At 54.9% G+C, this 17,060-nt stretch overlaps 1 protein-coding gene across 3 annotated transcripts in view; it reads left to right on the forward strand.

Annotated features, from left to right (window-relative positions):
- The window catches only part of SBNO2 (strawberry notch homolog 2), a 109,252-nt gene that overhangs the window by 53,878 nt on the left and 38,314 nt on the right, over positions 1 to 17,060 (forward strand). For all 3 annotated transcript variants that reach the window (XM_077331457.1, XM_077331458.1, XM_077331459.1), the window contains 7 exons: positions 1,052 to 1,210; positions 5,200 to 5,295; positions 7,290 to 7,386; positions 8,616 to 8,776; positions 9,976 to 10,109; positions 10,608 to 10,698; positions 13,447 to 13,590. In XM_077331457.1, coding sequence (XP_077187572.1) covers positions 1,052 to 1,210; positions 5,200 to 5,295; positions 7,290 to 7,386; positions 8,616 to 8,776; positions 9,976 to 10,109; positions 10,608 to 10,698; positions 13,447 to 13,590 — 882 coding nt within the window. The remainder of the gene's footprint in view (positions 1 to 1,051; positions 1,211 to 5,199; positions 5,296 to 7,289; positions 7,387 to 8,615; positions 8,777 to 9,975; positions 10,110 to 10,607; positions 10,699 to 13,446; positions 13,591 to 17,060) is intronic.

A 17,060-nucleotide genomic window follows, 5' to 3' on the forward strand; every position in this document is an offset into this window, starting at 1 on the left:
TACTGACCTCGGAAGGATGGAAGGCTGAGTCAACCTTGAGCCTGGATGGATCTAACTCCCAGCCTCATGGGCAGAGCTTCAGACAGCATGTCTGCTGCCTTACCACTCTGCGCCACAAGAGGCTCTCTCAAGCTCATATATTCATACTATAATTAAAACAGTTTTATCTGCCTGTCCATCCATCCATCCATGATTTATCCGTCCATCCATCTTTCCATCTGTCGGTCTGTCTGTCGATCTATCACATTCATATACCTCCCTCCCCTGAGGCTCACGTGAAAAGATACCAATAATACATGGGTCTGTGGGTTATGATCAGGTCATTTTTGGTATCGTTTGGTGTTATTTGATGATCCATGATATCGCTTGCCTTTCTTTATCCCCAATGACACATTAATTATCTTAATTAAGGGATGAATATTTGAGTCGAGGGGGGCATTGTTAACTGTATCATAGGTGTCCTCCAGGAACTGTGTGAGCCGCTTGGCCAGTTTATATTATAAGGTGATTAAAGACTTAAGAGAAGATGCTGATGACAACTTGCTAGAGAGGGAGTAGCCACTGAGGAAAAGCTCTCTATCTTGAAGACGGGTATATTTTTTATCCAGACTCTGTTTTGGCTCTTTATAAATCTTCTTTATATTTGAAGAAATGTGTATTAATGCTTTGGGAAAGAAGACAACCATTTGTTGAGCCAATCCTTTTCTGAAAGAGATAAGAAATCACACTGAGAAATGTCCATAAATACATCTATTTTTCACCAGGACTCTACTTTCTTCTTCTCCTTTTTTGCTGGTTTCCGTGGAACATGGCTTGCCGTTCCACCTGTTCTTGGTTTGGGTTCGTGGGGTCGACTGGTCTTCATTTCTTCCACTTCTCCCCTCTGGCGGTTGGCCCCCCCCCCACTGCAGCTGTGACTACCTGGGCAGGTAGCTGTGACTACCTCTGGTCAGCCCCGTGGGCAGAGTGCTTGTCTGGCGGAGGTTGCCTTGGGCTTCCAGAGCTGGGCCTCAGATGGGGCTGTGATTCTCCTGTTCTCTCCCCCCTGCAGGATTCTTCATACCTCAACGAACTCTCCAACAACTCCCTCTTCTCCTCCCCTGCCGACTCCCTCTCGGACATAGCCGATGCTCAGGAATTCGTGCCCGTGGACAGCCTCAACGTGCCAACAATATGGGATGTCAACACACCACAACAGAACCAAACAGAGGTCAGGCCCGGGCGTTTCTGTTCTCTGCCTGCCACCCTCCCTCCCTCCCTCCCTTCTCTAGTCTCAGAGCTTTAAACATTACTCTGAACAATTCCAAAAATTCCACCATTGAAAACACAAATACGCCCTCAGCGTAGCAAAGTGGCAGACACCAGTTATTCCCCAAATTAATTATTATTCGTATCCTTTTGGGGGCCAAAGTGGCATTGGGCCAGGTGGTTTTGAAGGGCCCTAGCGAGGAGATGAACGCATGTCACCTGGGGACTGCAGGGGTTTCCTTGGTGGGAGGGGGGGGGACCACATGCAAAACTCTCCCCTCCCAACTAGTTCCTGCTCAGCACCTCTGACTCACGGTTCCAGGAATAGAAGGGGAGGGGAATAATTAGAGCTCATTGCAACTTCTGCTTCAGAAAAGTCTGTCTGTCTTGCAGTCTTGAGATTGCTGCCCCCTAAATACCCAGAGGCAATCTGGCGGTTTTAACTTCTCTTTTTGCCTGCGTGCAAGAAGGAGAAGGAACATTTGCGAATGGCTATGAGGACGGGATGAAGGAGCCCAGACTCTCTTTATTATCAGGGGGGCTGGGAAGTCAGATGTGAAATCTCTTAGAGGGGATTTCTAGTTTTTGATGAACAAGGTTGTTTCAAGGAGAAAGCAGGAACGTGAGATGGGGGGCTGGGTTTGGAATAGGACTTGGAGAATGCGAGATCCAAGCATTCGGACGCCCTGGGGAGATCGCCCTGGGTTACCAGGCTTGGTGGGAGAGCGGGCTGCTGCAGGGTTCGCTGGAAGCAACAGAAATAAAAAGTAAAGGGGCAGCTGGCTATCAATTCGGGAATAAAGTCTAGAGAAGATCCTTCTCCAGGATGCCTGAGGCTGATCCTGCACTGAGCAGGGGGTGGGACTGGATGGCCTGCATGGCCCCTTCCCACTCTAGGATTCTAGGAGTCTAGTTCAGCAGTGGAAGGGGCTGCCTAAGGAGGTGTGGAGCTCCCCCTCACTGGCCGTCTCCAAGCAGTGGCTGGACAGATCCTTCCCCTGGATGCTAGATGGCCTGCATGGCCCCTTCCCACTCTAGGATTCTAGGAGTCTAGTTCAGCCATGGAAGGGGCTGCGTAAGGAGGTGGGGAGCTCCCCCTCACTGGCCGTCTCCAAGCAGTGGCTGGACAGATCCTTCTCCAGGATGCTTGAGGCTGATCCTGCACTGAGCAGGGGGTGGGACTAGATGGCCTGCATGGCCCCTTCCCACTCTAGGATTCTAGGAGTCTAGTTCAGCAGAGGAAGGGGCTGCCTCAGGAGGTGGGGAGCTCCCCCTCACTGGCCGTCTCCAAGCAGTGGCTGGACAGATCCTTCCCCTGGATGCTAGATGGCCTGCATGGCCCCTTCCCACTCTAGGATTCTAGGAGTCTAGTTCAGCCATGGAAGGGGCTGCGTAAGGAGGTGGGGAGCTCCCCCTCACTGGCCGTCTCCAAGCAGTGGCTGGACAGATCCTTCTCCAGGATGCTTGAGGCTGATCCTGCACTGAGCAGGGGGTGGGACTAGATGGCCTGCATGGCCCCTTCCCACTCTAGGATTCTAGGAGTCTAGTTCAGCAGGGGAATGGGCTGCCTCAGGAGGTGGGGAGCTCCCCCTCACTGGCCGTCTCCAAGCAGCGGCTGGACAGATCCTTCTCCTGGATGCTGGAGGCTGATCCTGCACTGAGCGGCATAAACTGGATTCCATGGGTTTTCAGAAGGCTGAGGGGAAGGGACCTTTATGAGCCTCTCATGGTTGGGAATTGCACAGGCCGGGGGAGTTGTGGCTTAGAAAGCTCCAGGCTCCAATCCGGGAACACGCGCAGGCCCCAGTGCCCATCGTCACAATCCAAGTCTCCTAGAAGGGGGCGAGTAACTTGCCCACCTCTTTGCCCTCTTCTCCCAACTGGGCTGCCTGCTGAGGGCCTGGAAGGGAGGAGGGCGAACGGGGAGCACAAACGGTGGAGAAAATGCTTTGCCCCAGTTCTTATATAGCACTAAAACTTGGGGGGGGGGGGAGTGTGGGAGAAATTGCTTAGCAGGTAGCTTCAAGACGAGTGATGGAAGTACCTTTCTCTTACTTAGGTTATGGAATAAAATCAGAGTCCAGCCGGGCACCTTTAAGACCAACAAAGATTTATTCCAGGCGGGAGCTTTCGTGGGCAAGCACCCTTCCTCAGACTAGGAACTGCCATCATAACAGTGGAGATATAAAGCAAAAGTTAATCCTGTTAAATTGGTAAACTAAGTCACAGCATCCAAATACTCTTTGCCAAAACAACCCATCAGTCCCCTTGAATTCAGTTGTAGTTCACAAAAATATAGGAGAATTGAAACAGCTCCTGCCCCACTCATGCTGGTTCACAGTCTGAGGAAGAGTGCTTGCACTCGAAAGCTCATGCCTTCAATACATCTTTTTTGGTCTTAAATCAGCGTTCGCTGGCAGGGGCTCATGGGAATTGTAGTCCATGAACATCTGGAGGACCACAGGTGGACTGCCCCTGCCTTAAAGGACTCTGGTTTTATTGTGCTACTTCAGACCGACCCGGCTACTCATTTGAATCTTAGGTTGTGGAACTCAGGGCCACAAGATGAAGCAGCTTCTGCCTCTCGGAAAGGGTCTTTTTTTTTTGGGGGGGGGGGGGGGGAGTGGAACAAAGCATCCAGCCGTGGCTGTAGACTTCCAGCTCCTCAGCCGGGCTTCCATGTCCTGAAGCGGGTGGCCTCTGATCGAGGTTCTGGGAACTGGTGGCCAGTGTGTGTGTGTGTGTGTGTGTGTGTGTGTGTGTGTGTGTGTGTGTGTGTGGCGGGGGGGGGGTCTTCATCCAGGCCCAATTTGTGGGCCTCCCAGCAGTGTCTGACTAGCAGCTCTCTGAAACAGGGCGGGGAACGTGGCCTAATCCTGCAGGGAAGGCTCTTATGGCAGTGAGGACGCAAAACCTAACTGTGGGTGGTAGGTGAGGTTTCTCTTTAAGGACGGCTTAGGCAAATTCAGGAGTCAGTTGATGGCTGCTGGGCTAAATTGCTAAACCGAGCTTCTGTGTGCCAAGGCAGTTTACCTCTGCACACTCTCTGCTAGGGGAAGGCAGGGGAGGCCTCCCTCTCTCCCTCACAGGCTTCCTGGAAGCATTTCTTGGCATGCTGCTGGAATCGAAATCCCCCAAAGGTTTGCACGGGAGGAAGTGCCCTTAATCGTATGCACAAAGGCAAAAGCCGGCAGACTTTATCTTCTGCCGTTCATGAAGAGGCTCAGCACGGTCGCTGACACCGCCCAGCCGGGAGGAATCTCCGTTGCTCTCTTTGTGCTCTGCCGGGCAATCTCGGTTGCGCACTTTGGCATGAGGACTAGAAGCTTTTGAAGCAGCCACTGAGAAAACAAGACGGGAAGCTGTATTTCTCCAGGTCTTGAGCAGTGCCCCCAGTAAAAAAACCCTGATCTTCCTTCTCTTTTTCCTTTGGACCCACGGGACGTTCATCACAAAGCAAGGCCAGGGGGGGGCCAGGGAGGCCCGAGAAGCACGAGTGCCCCTGGTGGACTCCTTCCTGCCCACAGCCCCCCACCCTCCTCCCAGGCGGGGTTTATGTGGCCCTCCATTCCCAGTCCAGCTTCTTCCGGCCTTTTGACCGTGGAGGAGCCGCTGAAGGTTCCTTCCAGGCTTCACGGAGCCCTGGGCCTGGTATCAGCTGGACATGCCTCCCTGCCTCACCCCTCGCATTTCCAGGCGGGCTTGAGGAGAACTGAGGGGAGGAGGGACAGGGAGTGGTTTAGGCAGGAGTAGGCATGCCGGTGCATAACCCACAAGAGAACTCACCCTCAGGGGAAGTGGCCAGTGCCCCAGCTGGGGTCCAGTCCAGTAAGGCACGAGGGGGAAGGCTGCGGACCCTGCAGAGCCCCAGGGTCGGGAATCCCACGAGAAGGGCCCTGCCACCCCAGGGCTTCTCCTCACAGGTTTGCTCTCCCTTCTCTCCCGCTCCAGCTCTTGCCTCCCGACCTGCAAGGCTTACAGGGTTTGCAAGCGATGGACAACCAGGTGGCTGCCGTTCAGGACACCCCTCTCCTCTCGAGCCTTCAGGTGAGGCCCAGGTGCCAAGGTGGGGGGGGGGGGGCCAGGAACACCCCCACCCCGTTAGATCAAAACGGCTTCTGGCGGCTCCCCCATGCACCCGTGCTCTGCCTCTTCTTCCTCCGGATGCCCCCAGCATGGCACGGGCAGGAGCTTGCCCACGACTGGCATTCTTCCCAGGGGGCGGGGAGGGGGGGGAGGCGACATCTGTGGCTCCGGCAAGCTGCTCCTTGGGGCCGGCTGGGAGGGACTGCCCGTCTCCCTCCGCTCCTTTGGAAGTGAGGTGGGGCTCGGAGCAAGCTCCTTTCAGGTTGGGCTCCCTGGTTGTGCTCGGCCCGCGGGGAGAGCAGCTCTTCTCTCTGACGAGCGCATGGTGCTGAGGAGCGCATGGGTCGTGGGGCTCGATAGCAGTTCTGAGTGCTCCCTGGTTCAACTTCACAGTCAGCCCGGAAGATTTATTTGATTTTTTTAATGATCAGGTTCATAGGCGCATCAGCGCATTCATCAGCGCATTCAAGTTCAAATGTTTAAATCAGGGGTAGTCCAACTGCGGCCCTCCAGATGTCCATGGACTACAATTTCCATGAGCCCCTGCCAGATTAAAACCAATTTCTTTTAAGGCCCAGGAGCTCCCACCCTCTCTCTGGTGGGAAGGAGGGGGGATAAAGATATCGACCGCATGGTGTCCGGATGTGCAGTGGTCAAGAGCAGTGGCCTATAATCTGGAGAGCAAGGTTTGATCCCCCCTCCTCCTCCATGCGCAGCTGCCATGGTGACCTTGGATTAGTTACAGTTCTGTCAGAGCTCTCTCCGCCCCGCCCACCACACAAGGTGTCTGTTGTGGGGAGAGAAATCCAGTTATGGGTGCTCCCTGGCCTCAGTCCTAGGCCTGGTGAAAGAGGATGCTGTTTCTGCTGGCTGCAGAGGAGAGGACACGCAGTAATGGGTTTAAACCTCAAGTACAACGATATAGGCTAGATATCAGGAAAAAAATTTTCACAGGCAGAGTAGTTCAGCAGTGGAATAGGCTGCCTAAGGAGGTGGTGAGCTCCCCCTCACTGGCAGTCTTCAAGCAAAGGTTGGATACACACTTTTCTTGGATGCTTTAGGATGCTTAGGGCTGATCCTGCGTTGAGCAGGGGGTTGGACTAGATGGCCTGCATGGCCCCTTCCAACTCTATGATTCTATGATTCTAAGAGCTCCATCTTAGGGGCCCTGTGGAACTTTAGAGCCCCTGGGGCCCTGGTCTCCCTTGGAAGAGTGTTCCACAAGGCCGGCACCAGGGCAGAGAAAGCACTGGCTTTGTTTGAGGCCAGTTTCACTTCTCTGGGGCCAAGAATCCCGAGCAGATCTTGGGTGCTCGAACGTAAGCTCCTCTCAAGGGCATAAGGGAGGAGGAGGAGGCGGTCCCGCAGGTATGAAGGTCCCAGACTGTTTAGGGCCTTAAAGGTGAGTACCAACACCTTTGACCTGAATCAGTCCTCAATCTGGAGCCAGTGCAGCTAGAAGAGATCGCTGGTCGAAGAGGCTCCCTCCGCCTGGTGCTGGTTAGGAGCCGGCCTGCTGCCTTTTGGGCCAGCTGAAGTTTCCGGGTCAGATGCAAGGCCAGTCCCCTGTAGAGCGAGTTGCCCTCGTTGGGCCAGTCTCTCCCCTAACCCTGGCTGCAGTTCAGCCCTCCTCACAGGGTTGCTGCTTTGAGCTCCTTTGTGGAAGACCAGGATAAAAATGTCCTAAATAGACCAGCAAGGCCAGGGAGGGGGAGGGGGAGGGGGAGAAAGCACAGCCCTTTCACCCCCACCTCTGTGGGCCAGGAGGACTGGGAATGCACCACCTGGGCCTGCAACACATCGGCACTTCAGTCCAAAACACACCTGAGAGTCTATTATTGTTATTGTTATACTTATTACTTATTACTTATATTTATTAGCTGCCCATCCCAGCACAGCTGGCTCATGGCGGTTTACATCCATTTAAGACTTTCTTGCTGTGTGTTTCGTTTCAGGCCCAAACTCAGGTAGAAGAGGAGGAAGAGGGTGATGACGACGAGGCGGAGGAACTGGGCCACACGGAGACGTATGCAGATTACGTCCCCTCTAAATGTAAGTGTGCTGCTGCCAGAACGTGGTCTCAGCTGACCCCTCCCGGGGGCGGGGGGGGGAAGAGTGCAGAATCAGGCTTTCTTCAGGGGAGGGCTGGCAGTTCTGCCCAGGTGTAGTTTGCTTAGGAATCAGGCCCCTGTTCCCAAGAGAGGTCTGTATGGTTTGCTCAAACTGTGGCAGTGTCTCTTGAGAGTCACACAGAGATCTTCTCCATCCCCTACTGCTTGGTCCCATTTAACTGGAGATGCCGGGGATTGAACCTGGGACTTCCTGCATGCCAAGCAGAGGCTCTGCCACTGAGGCACCCAAAATCTAAAGCAGGAAAAGTGTACTCAGCTTGTTTGCATGCACCCCCACAGCCTCTCCCTCTTACACAGATCTTGAGAGAGAAGCAGTGTCGGCCCCAGTTCGTCCGGGGGTAGAAGACCCCAGGGGAGCCCAGAGGCAGGCAGCGGGAAACCACCCAAGGCTCAAACTGTGCTTCTAAACCAGTCTCAGGGTAGCAAATGGGGCCTCATCCTTAGAATCCCATGCTTAGGGGCCAGCTGGACACAGAATCCGCGTCAGCATTTACAAGCTCTAGTTTAAAATTAAAGGGATGAGGATACTTATGGATCTCTGTAAACTGCCGTGAGACTTTTGAGAGCAGCGGTAGAGATGGATGGATGGATGGATGGATGGATGGATGGATGGATGGATGGAAGGAAGGAAGGAAGGAAGGAAGGAAGGAAGGAGGGAGGGAGGGAGGGAGATAGGGAGGGAGGGAGGGAGATAGGGAGGGATAGGGAGGGAGATAGGGAGGGAGAGAGGAAGGAAGGAAGGAAGGAAGGGGGGAGGGGGGAGGGGGGAGGGAGGGAGGAGAAAGGAAGGAAGGAAGGAAGGAAGGAAGGAAGGAAGGAAGGAGGGAGGGAGGGAGGGAGGGAGGGAGGGAGGGAGGGAGGAGGAAGGAAGGAAGGAAGGATGGATGGATGGATGGATGGATGGATGGATGGAACGAAGGAAGGAGGGAGGGAGGAGGGAGGGAGGAAGGAAGGAAGGAAGGAAGGAAGGAAGGAAGGAAAGAAGGATGGATGGATGGATGGATGGATACTGGTTCTGTCCCCCCCCGGGGGGGGCTAGGATGGTTCTGGTTATATTTTTGTGCAATGTGAGAAGCCAGTTGCTCCTTATGGTGCCGTCTGGGTCCCCATCCTCCCCCCCTGATGAGTTTGCTTTGCTTGTGCTTGCAGCGAAAATTGGGAAGCAGCACCCCGACCGGGTGGTTGAAACAAGCACCCTCTCCAGCGTCCCCCCTCCAGACATTACCTACGCGCTTTCCCTCCCTGCCTTGATTGCTGACAAGGGTTTGCTCTCTGCCCTGCAGCTGGAAGCGATTACTTACGCCTGCCAGGTATGTGGGGAGGAGGGGCCAGGCTGGATTCTGGAGATTTATGGTGGCCATGAAATTGGGGGTCACTGTGGATGGGCAGGTGGTTGTGAGTGTCCTGCCTAGTGCAGGGGGTTGGGCTAGATGACCCTGGAAGCCCCTTCCAACTCTATGATTCTGTGATCAGCTCAGGAGATGAGAGCGTGAACTGGAAGATCACCTGAAAACCTGAACATGGGATTTCTCAATAGCTGGGCCACGCTGCAGATTCCCGTTAAGGAATCTGCAGCGTGGCCCAGCTATTGAGAAATCCCATGTTCCTGAACTCCCCATATTGTTATTTCTGAAGGCAATCAGAATTACACGCTATATTTCTCTGTGTTTCAACTTTTTGGTTACTGCCATCATCTTAGTCAGGGGTAGTCAAACTGCGGCCCTCCAGATGTCCATGGACTACAATTCCCATGAGCCCCTGCCAGCATGCGCTGGCAGGGGTTCATGGGAATTGTAGTCCATGGACATCTGGAGGGCCGCAGTTTGACTACCCCTGGACTCTTAGCGATTCTTTCCTGTGGAAAGAAAGCTTGGCTGGCCGAGGTGGAAAGAAAAATCAGGTTTAAACCTGCCTGAATTGGCCGTACCCTGGCCTGGGTGGCCCCCTGATCTACCCTCAACAGCTACGCAGGACTGGCCCTGGTCAGTCCTTGTTCGGACGTCCAGCAAGGCAGACTGTGGTTGTTGGGCAGGGGCAGGCCGTGGCATACCACTTCTGCCCTGATCCGGACAGCCCAGCCATGGAATCCTGGAATCCCAGAGTTGGAAGGGACCCCCTGAGTCATCTAGTCCAACCCCCGCACCATGCAGGACAACGCCTCGCCTGGTCTTGTCGACTCTCAGAAGCTAAGTTGAGTCAGCCCTAGTTAGTGCTTGGAAGGGAGACGGCCAAAAGCCTACAAGGCGGGCTACGGCAAGCCGGCCCCAGAAGGCTCTTGCCTCGAGGACCCCCCGAGTTGTTGCCCCCCTTCAGCGGCATCAGGCCTCCAGGTTTCAAAGGCGAATGGAACGGCAGGTCTGGGGAAAGGCCCTCTGGGGATGAGCGCCCGGTCAGGGGAGGGCTTCCCTGCTGTGTGCGGGGGAGGAGAGGGGGTGCTGGTCTGGCGCCGTCCCATTTAGCCGTCGCTCAGAGCACCCACCGCCCCCCCCTTTCTCTTCTGAATCGGCAGCAACACGAAGTTTTGCTTCCCGGCGGCCAGAGGGCCGGCTTCCTCATCGGGGACGGCGCTGGGGTCGGGAAGGGCCGGACCGTGGCGGGGATCATCTTCGAGAACTACCTGAAGGAGAGGAAGAAATCCTTGTGGTAAGAGTTCCGCCTTTCGGCCTTCCGCCAAGCTGTTCCAGAGCCTCAGCTCCGCTATCCACAGTGAGGTTCTCCAGAGCTGTCCCTTATTTAGTCTCCGGCACGATTTCCATTTACAACCCAATGGGATCAATAGTGGAATAGAGAGCAGCAGGAAACGCTTCATTGCATTAGCCCTGGGCCGCCACAACCACGCTCAGGACATAGGACGTGATTAACTATAGAAAATGCATGGGGATTGTAGTCCATGAACATCTGGAGGACCCCTGGGCTGGGCTCCACGTGCCTCACTGGCTCAGGCCTTTGGACCGCCGTCTCTTTAGTCCTGGCCTTTGGCCCCCTTGTGGAGGCCTCCGAGAGAGCCCCAGCCGGGCCGTGGCTGCCAAAGGCTGGGGCCCGCGGTGCAGAGAAGCGCAGGCAGGGCCAGGGGCTGCAGGGCAGAATGGGCCGAGGGGAGGTCTTGTGTCTCACCGGGCCGGTTTGCTTCCCTCCCGTTAGGTTCAGCGCCTCGAACGACCTGAAGTACGATGCTGAGAGGGACTTAAAGGATATCAATGCAGCCAACATTCCTGTCCACGCTTTGAATAAGGTGGGTGTTTTTTTCCCCTCTCCCTCCCACTTTCCAAGCAGGGTTAGGGGCTCGTGTGAGAGGAGACCCAGGATTGGGGATTTGGGGGAGGGGGATTTTATTGTATTTTAATTATTTTATGCTGTAAACCGCCGTGAGACCTAATTGGGGAATGGCGGCCCAAAAATCAACAACAACAACAACAACAACAATATTGTACATGGCAGCGCTTGTGGGGCTCTGCGGACGGATGCTGGCTGACGTTTGAGACGCCTGGCGTGCCTCTGGCCCAGTCTTCTCCCTCTGACCAGTGGCCGGAAAGGTCCTTCCCAAGGGGGAGGTGGCTGGGGCCGAGTGGTAGCGCTGACCGGCAGAAAGCTCCACAGTCCGTCTCCAGCATCTCCAATTAAATTAGGCAGCAGGCGAGGCAAAGGACCTCCCTTGGAGAGCTGCTGCCAAGTCATAGACTCCTAGAATCCTAGAGTGGGAAGGGGCCATACAGGCCATCTAGTCCAACCCCGGCTCAACGCAAGATCAGGAGAGGCCTCAATAGACAGACGGTCCGATTCTGTCCGACATCAGCTCTCTGAGATCCCTTAACTGGCAATCCAGTTAACTGGCTGACCTAGGCAGCGGCCTCCTGTGGCGGGTGCCACTGTGGTTCTCCTGACACCTGTTCTCAGAGCTCTGTCACTTGGTCAGGCCAGGGACTGAATGGGCTCCTTCTGGGCCAAAGCAGGCACTCCACTGTTGAGAGGGGGTTTGAACCTGGCCTTCCGGACGCTCTCCCCCTGCGATGCCAAGCTGGCTCAGATACTGAGCTGCCTCTCAGCCAGGCCTTTCCTTATTGGCAGCCTTTCTGCCCCGCCTTTCTGTCCTTGGGCCAGGCTGTTCGGACAAGCCTACTAAGAGCAGATCAGAAACTCAGAGCAGGAAAGATCACAGAGGAGACAAGAAGTCTTCACCCTCTTCATCCCTTCCACCCCCCCCCCCAATTTGCCTTAGTTCACAAAATCAGTGTTTCTGCCAGGTGGCTATCTAGCCTCTGCTTAAAAACCTCCAAAGATGGAGAGCCCACCACCTCCCAAGGAAGCCTGTTCTACTGAAGAACCGCTCTGACTGTCAGGAACTTCTTCCGGGGGTTTAGCTGAAAACTATTTTGAATTAATTTCAGCCCATTGGTTCTGGTCTGACCCTCTGAGGCAAGAGGGAACAACTCTGCTCCATCCTCCACATGACACCCTTTTAAATACTTGAAGATGGTTCTCAGATCCCCTCTCAGTCGCCTCCTCTCCAGGCTGAACAGACCAAGCTCCCCCAACCTTTCCTCCTCCGTCTTGGTCTCCAAACCCCTCACCATTTTTGTTGCCCTCCTCTGGACACGCTCCAGTTTGTCTACATCCCTCTTCAACTGGGGTGGCCAAAACTGAACACTGTACTCCAAATCAGGTCTTACAAGAGCAGAGTAAATGTGGACACGAGACTCGGTTTAATGCAGCCCCAAATCCCTTTTGCCTTTTTAGCCACCGAATCACACGGCTGCCTCATGTTCAGTGTCTGGTCTACTGAGACTCCTAGATCCTTTTCTCCCATACTACAGCTGTCTAGTGCAGCTTCCTGTGGAGGTCCAGCAACAGGGCACAGAGTTCAAGGGCCCTTCCCCTGATGTTGCCTTCTGGCTTTGGGGTCCAGAGGTTGACTGCCTCTGAACATGGAGGTTCCCTTTAATATTAAAACCATCTATGCCTTGTGGCTCTTCCTGGAACCTCTGTCAGGAAAAGCAACATTTTAATCACTCATCACGTAATGAAGTATTTTGTTTTGTCCATCCTGAAATCTGATGCCTCTTGGCTTCGTTTGGACACCCGTGACCAGGAAGACGGGCTGCCGGTCAGAGGAAAGGGCCCTGGTCTAGCGAGACTTAGAATCATAGAATCCTAGAGTGGGGAGGGGCCATAGAGGCCATCTAGTCCAACCCCCTGCTCAACGCAGGATCAGCCCTAAGCATCCTAAAGCATCCAAGAAAAGTGTGTATCCAACCTTTGCTTGAAGACTGCCAGTGAGGGGGAGCTCACCACCTCCTTAGGCAGCCTATTCCACTGCTGAACTACTCTGACTGTGAAAAACTTTTTCCTGATATCTAGCCTATATCGTTGTACTTGTAGTTTAAACCCATTACTGCGTGTCCTCTCCTCTGCAGCCAGCAGAAACAGCATCCTGCCCTCCTCCAAGTGACAACCTTTCAAATACTTAAAGAGGGCTATCATGTCCCCTCTCAACCTCCTTTTCTCCAGGCTGAACATTCCCAAGTCCCTCAACCTATCTTCATAGGGCTTGGTCCCTTGGCCCCAGATCATCTTCATCACTCTCCTCTGTACCCTTTCAATTTTATCTACGTCCTTCTTGAAGTGAGGCCTCCAGAACTGCACACAGTACTCCAGGTGTGGTCTGACCAGTGCCGTATACAATGGGACTATGACATCTTGTGATTTTGATGTGATGCCCCTGTTGATACAGCCCAAAATGGCATTTGCCTTTTTTACCGCTGCATCACACTGCCTGCTCATGTTCAGTTTACAATCCACAAGTCCCCCAAGGTCTCGTTCACACACAGTGCTACCTAGAGGTGTCTCCCCCATCCCCCACTTCCTTAGTGGAGGTTGGCGGGTGCCCCTCCACGTGTGCTTCCCATCCACTCAGCCCCTCCTCTGAGCTGCTCGGCCGCAGACACCTTCCCTGCCTTCATCTCTGCTCTTCTCCGTGGCCTAGATCAAATACGGCGACACGGCTACCTCGGAAGGAGTCCTCTTTGCCACGTACTCCGCTCTGATCGGTGAAAGCCAAGCGGGGGGCCAGCACAGGACCCGGTTGAAACAGATTCTGGATTGGTGCAAGGAAGACTTTGACGGTGTTGTATCCTAAAATCTTGCGGAGGGATCCTCCAGGCCTGCTGGTGTTGCCTTGCAGGAGAAAATGAGAAAAACAAACAAAAACAACCCAGGAGAGGTTGACATATCCTGGGCTTATTCATCTATTTATTTATTTACTTGATTTCTATACTGCCCATCCATAAAGTTTCTGAGCATAGGCTTTTGGGGGAGGTGTTCGTGCCCGTGCGTTGTCTTTCTTCTCAAATAATAGGATATCTAGTCCTTTCAGCTGCAATCCAGGGAAATGCTGTAAAAGAAAAGACATTCCCTCCTCCCCCAAAAAACTACAAATGGGAATTGAGACAGAGGAGTGCTGGAAAGGGAAGCCTAAAGGTTGGCTCTTCTGGTTTTCTAGCATCTGCCTTCTTAGCAGGAGATCATAGAATCCCAGAGTGGGAAGGGGCCATGGAGGGCATCCAGTCCCACCCCCTGCTCAGTGCAGGATCAGCCTCAATCATAGAATCTTAGAATCCTAGAGTTGGAAGGGGCCATACAGTCCACCTACTCCAACCCCCTGCTCAACGCAGGATCAGCCCTAAGCATCCTAAAGCATCCAAGAAAAGTGTGTATCCAACCTTTGCTTGAAGACTGCCAGTGAGGGGGAGCTCACCACCTCCTTAGGCAGCCCCTTCCACTGCTGAACTAGACTCCTACAATCCTAGAGTGGGAAGGGGCCATGCTGGCCATCTAGTCCCACCCCCTGCTCAGTGCAGGATCAGCCTCAAGTATCCAGGAGAAGGATCTGTCCAGCCGCTGCTTGAAGGCGGCCAGTGAGGGGGAGCTCCCCACCCCCTTAGGCAGCCCCTTCCACTGCTGAACTAGACTCCGAGAATCCCAGAGTGGGAAGGGGCCATGGAGGGCATCCAGTCCCACTCCCTGCTCAGTGCAGGATCAGCCTCAATCATAGAATCTTAGAATCCTAGAGTTGGAAGGGGCCATACAGTCCACCTACTCCAACCCCCTGCTCAACGCAGGATCAGCCCTAAGCATCCTAAAGCATCCAAGAAAAGTGTGTATCCAACCTTTGCTTGAAGACTGCCAGTGAGGGGGAGCTCACCACCTCCTTAGGCAGCCCCTTCCACTGCTGAACTAGACTCCTACAATCCTAGAGTGGGAAGGGGCCATGCTGGCCATCTAGTCCCACCCCCTGCTCAGTGCAGGATCAGCCTCAAGTATCCAGGAGAAGGATCTGTCCAGCCGCTGCTTGAAGGCGGCCAGTGAGGGGGAGCTCCCCACCCCCTTAGGCAGCCCCTTCCACTGCTGAACTAGACTCCGAGAATCCCAGAGTGGGAAGGGGCCATGGAGGGCATCCAGTCCCACTCCCTGCTCAGTGCAGGATCAGCCTCAATCATAGAATCATAGAATCCTAGAGTTGGAAGGGGCCATACAGTCCACCTAGTCCAACCCCCTGCTCAACGCAGGATCAGCCCTAAGCATCCAAGAAAAGTCTGTATCCAACCTTTGCTTGAAGACTGCCAGTGAGGGGGAGCTCACCACCTCCTTAGGCAGCCCCTTCCACTGCTGAACTAGACTCCTAGAATCCTAGAGTGGGAAGGGGCCATGCTGGCCATCTAGTCCCACCCCCTGCTCAGTGCAGGATCAGCCTCAAGTATCCAGGAGAAGGATCTGTCCAGCCGCTGCTTGAAGGCAGCCAGTGAGGGGGAGCTCCCCACCTCCTGAGGCAGCCCCTTCCCCTGCTGAACTAGACTCCTAGAATCCTAGAGTGGGAAGGGGCCATGCAGGCCATCTAGTCCCACCCCCTGCTCAGTGCAGGATCAGCCTCAAGCATCCAGGAGAAGGATCTGTCCAGCCGCTGCTTGAAGACTGCCAGTGAGGGGGAGCTCCCCACCTCCTGAGGCAGCCCCTTCCCCTGCTGAACTGGACTCCTAGAATCCTAGTGGGAAGGGGCCATGCAGGCCATCTAGTCCCACCCCCTGCTCAGTGCAGGATCAGCCTCAAGTATCCAGGAGAAGGATCTGTCCAGCCGCTGCTTGAAGGCAGCCAGTGAGGGGGAGCTCCCCACCTCCTTAGGCAGCCCCTTCCACTGCTGAACTAGACTCCTAGAATCCTAGAGTGGGAAGGGGCCATGGAGGGCATCCAGTCCCACCCCCTGCTAAGTGCAGGATCAGCCTCAAGCATCCAGGAGAAGGATCTGTCCAGCTTCTGCTTGAAGACGGCCAGTGAGGGGGAGCTCCCCACCTCCTGAGACAGCCCATCCCACTGCTGAACTAGACTCCTAGAATCCTAGAGTGGGAAGGGGCCATGCAGGCCATCTAGTCCCACCCCCTGCTCAGTGCAGGATCAACCTCCAGCATCCAGAAGGATCTGTCCAGCCGCTGCTTGAAGACTGCCAGTGAGGGGGAGCTCCCCACCTCCTGAGGCAGCCCCTTCCCCTGCTGAACTGGACTCCTAGAATCCTAGTGGGAAGGGGCCATGCAGGCCATCTAGTCCCACCCCCTGCTCAGTGCAGGATCAGCCTCAAGCATCCAGGAGAAGGATCTGTCCAGCCGCTGCTTGAAGACTGCCAGTGAGGGGGAGCTCCCCACCTCCTGAGGCAGCCCCTTCCCCTGCTGAACTGGACTCCTAGAATCCTAGTGGGAAGGGGCCATGCAGGCCATCTAGTCCCACCCCCTGCTCAGTGCAGGATCAGCCTCAAGCATCCAGGAGAAGGATCTGTCCAGCCGCTGCTTGAAGACGGCCAGTGAGGGGGAGCTCCCCACCTCCTGAGGCAGCCCCTTCCACTGCTGAACTAGACTCCTAGAATTCTAGATTGCAAAGGGGCCACAAAGGCCATCTAGCCCCACCCCCTGCTCAGTGCAGGATCAGCCTCAAGCATCCAGGAGAAGGATCTGTCCAGCCGCTGCTTGAAGACGGCTAGTGAGGGGGAGCTCCCCACCTCCTTAGGCAGCCCCTTCCACTGCTGAACTAGACTCCAAGAATCCTAGATTGCAAAGGGGCCACAAAGGCCATCTAGCCCCACCCCCTGCTCAGTGCAGGATCAGCCTCAAGCATCCAGGAGAAGGATCTGTCCAGCCGCTGCTTGAAGGCGGCCAGTGAGGGGGAGCTCCCCACCTCCTGAGGCAGCCCCTTCCACTGCTGAACTGGACTCCTAGAATCCTAGAGTGGGAAGGGGCCATGCAGGCCATCTAGCCCCACCCCATGCTCAGTGCAGGATCAGCCTCCAGCATCCAGGAGAAGGATCTGTCCAGCCGCTGCTTGAAGGCGGCCAGTGAGGGGGAGCTCCCCACCCCCTTAGGCAGCCCCTTCCACTGCTGAACTAGACTCCGAGAATCCCAGAGTGGGAAGGGGCCATGGAGGGCATCCAGTCCCACTCCCTGCTCAGTGCAGGATCAGCCTCAATCATAGAATCATAGAATCCTAGAGTTGGAAGGGGCAATACAGTCCACCTAGTCCAACCCCCTGCTCAACGCAGGATCAGCCCTAAGCATCCTA

Source organism: Paroedura picta, chromosome 4 (genome assembly GCF_049243985.1).
Source record: "Paroedura picta isolate Pp20150507F chromosome 4, Ppicta_v3.0, whole genome shotgun sequence".
NCBI classification, from domain to species: Eukaryota; Metazoa; Chordata; class Lepidosauria; order Squamata; family Gekkonidae; genus Paroedura; species Paroedura picta.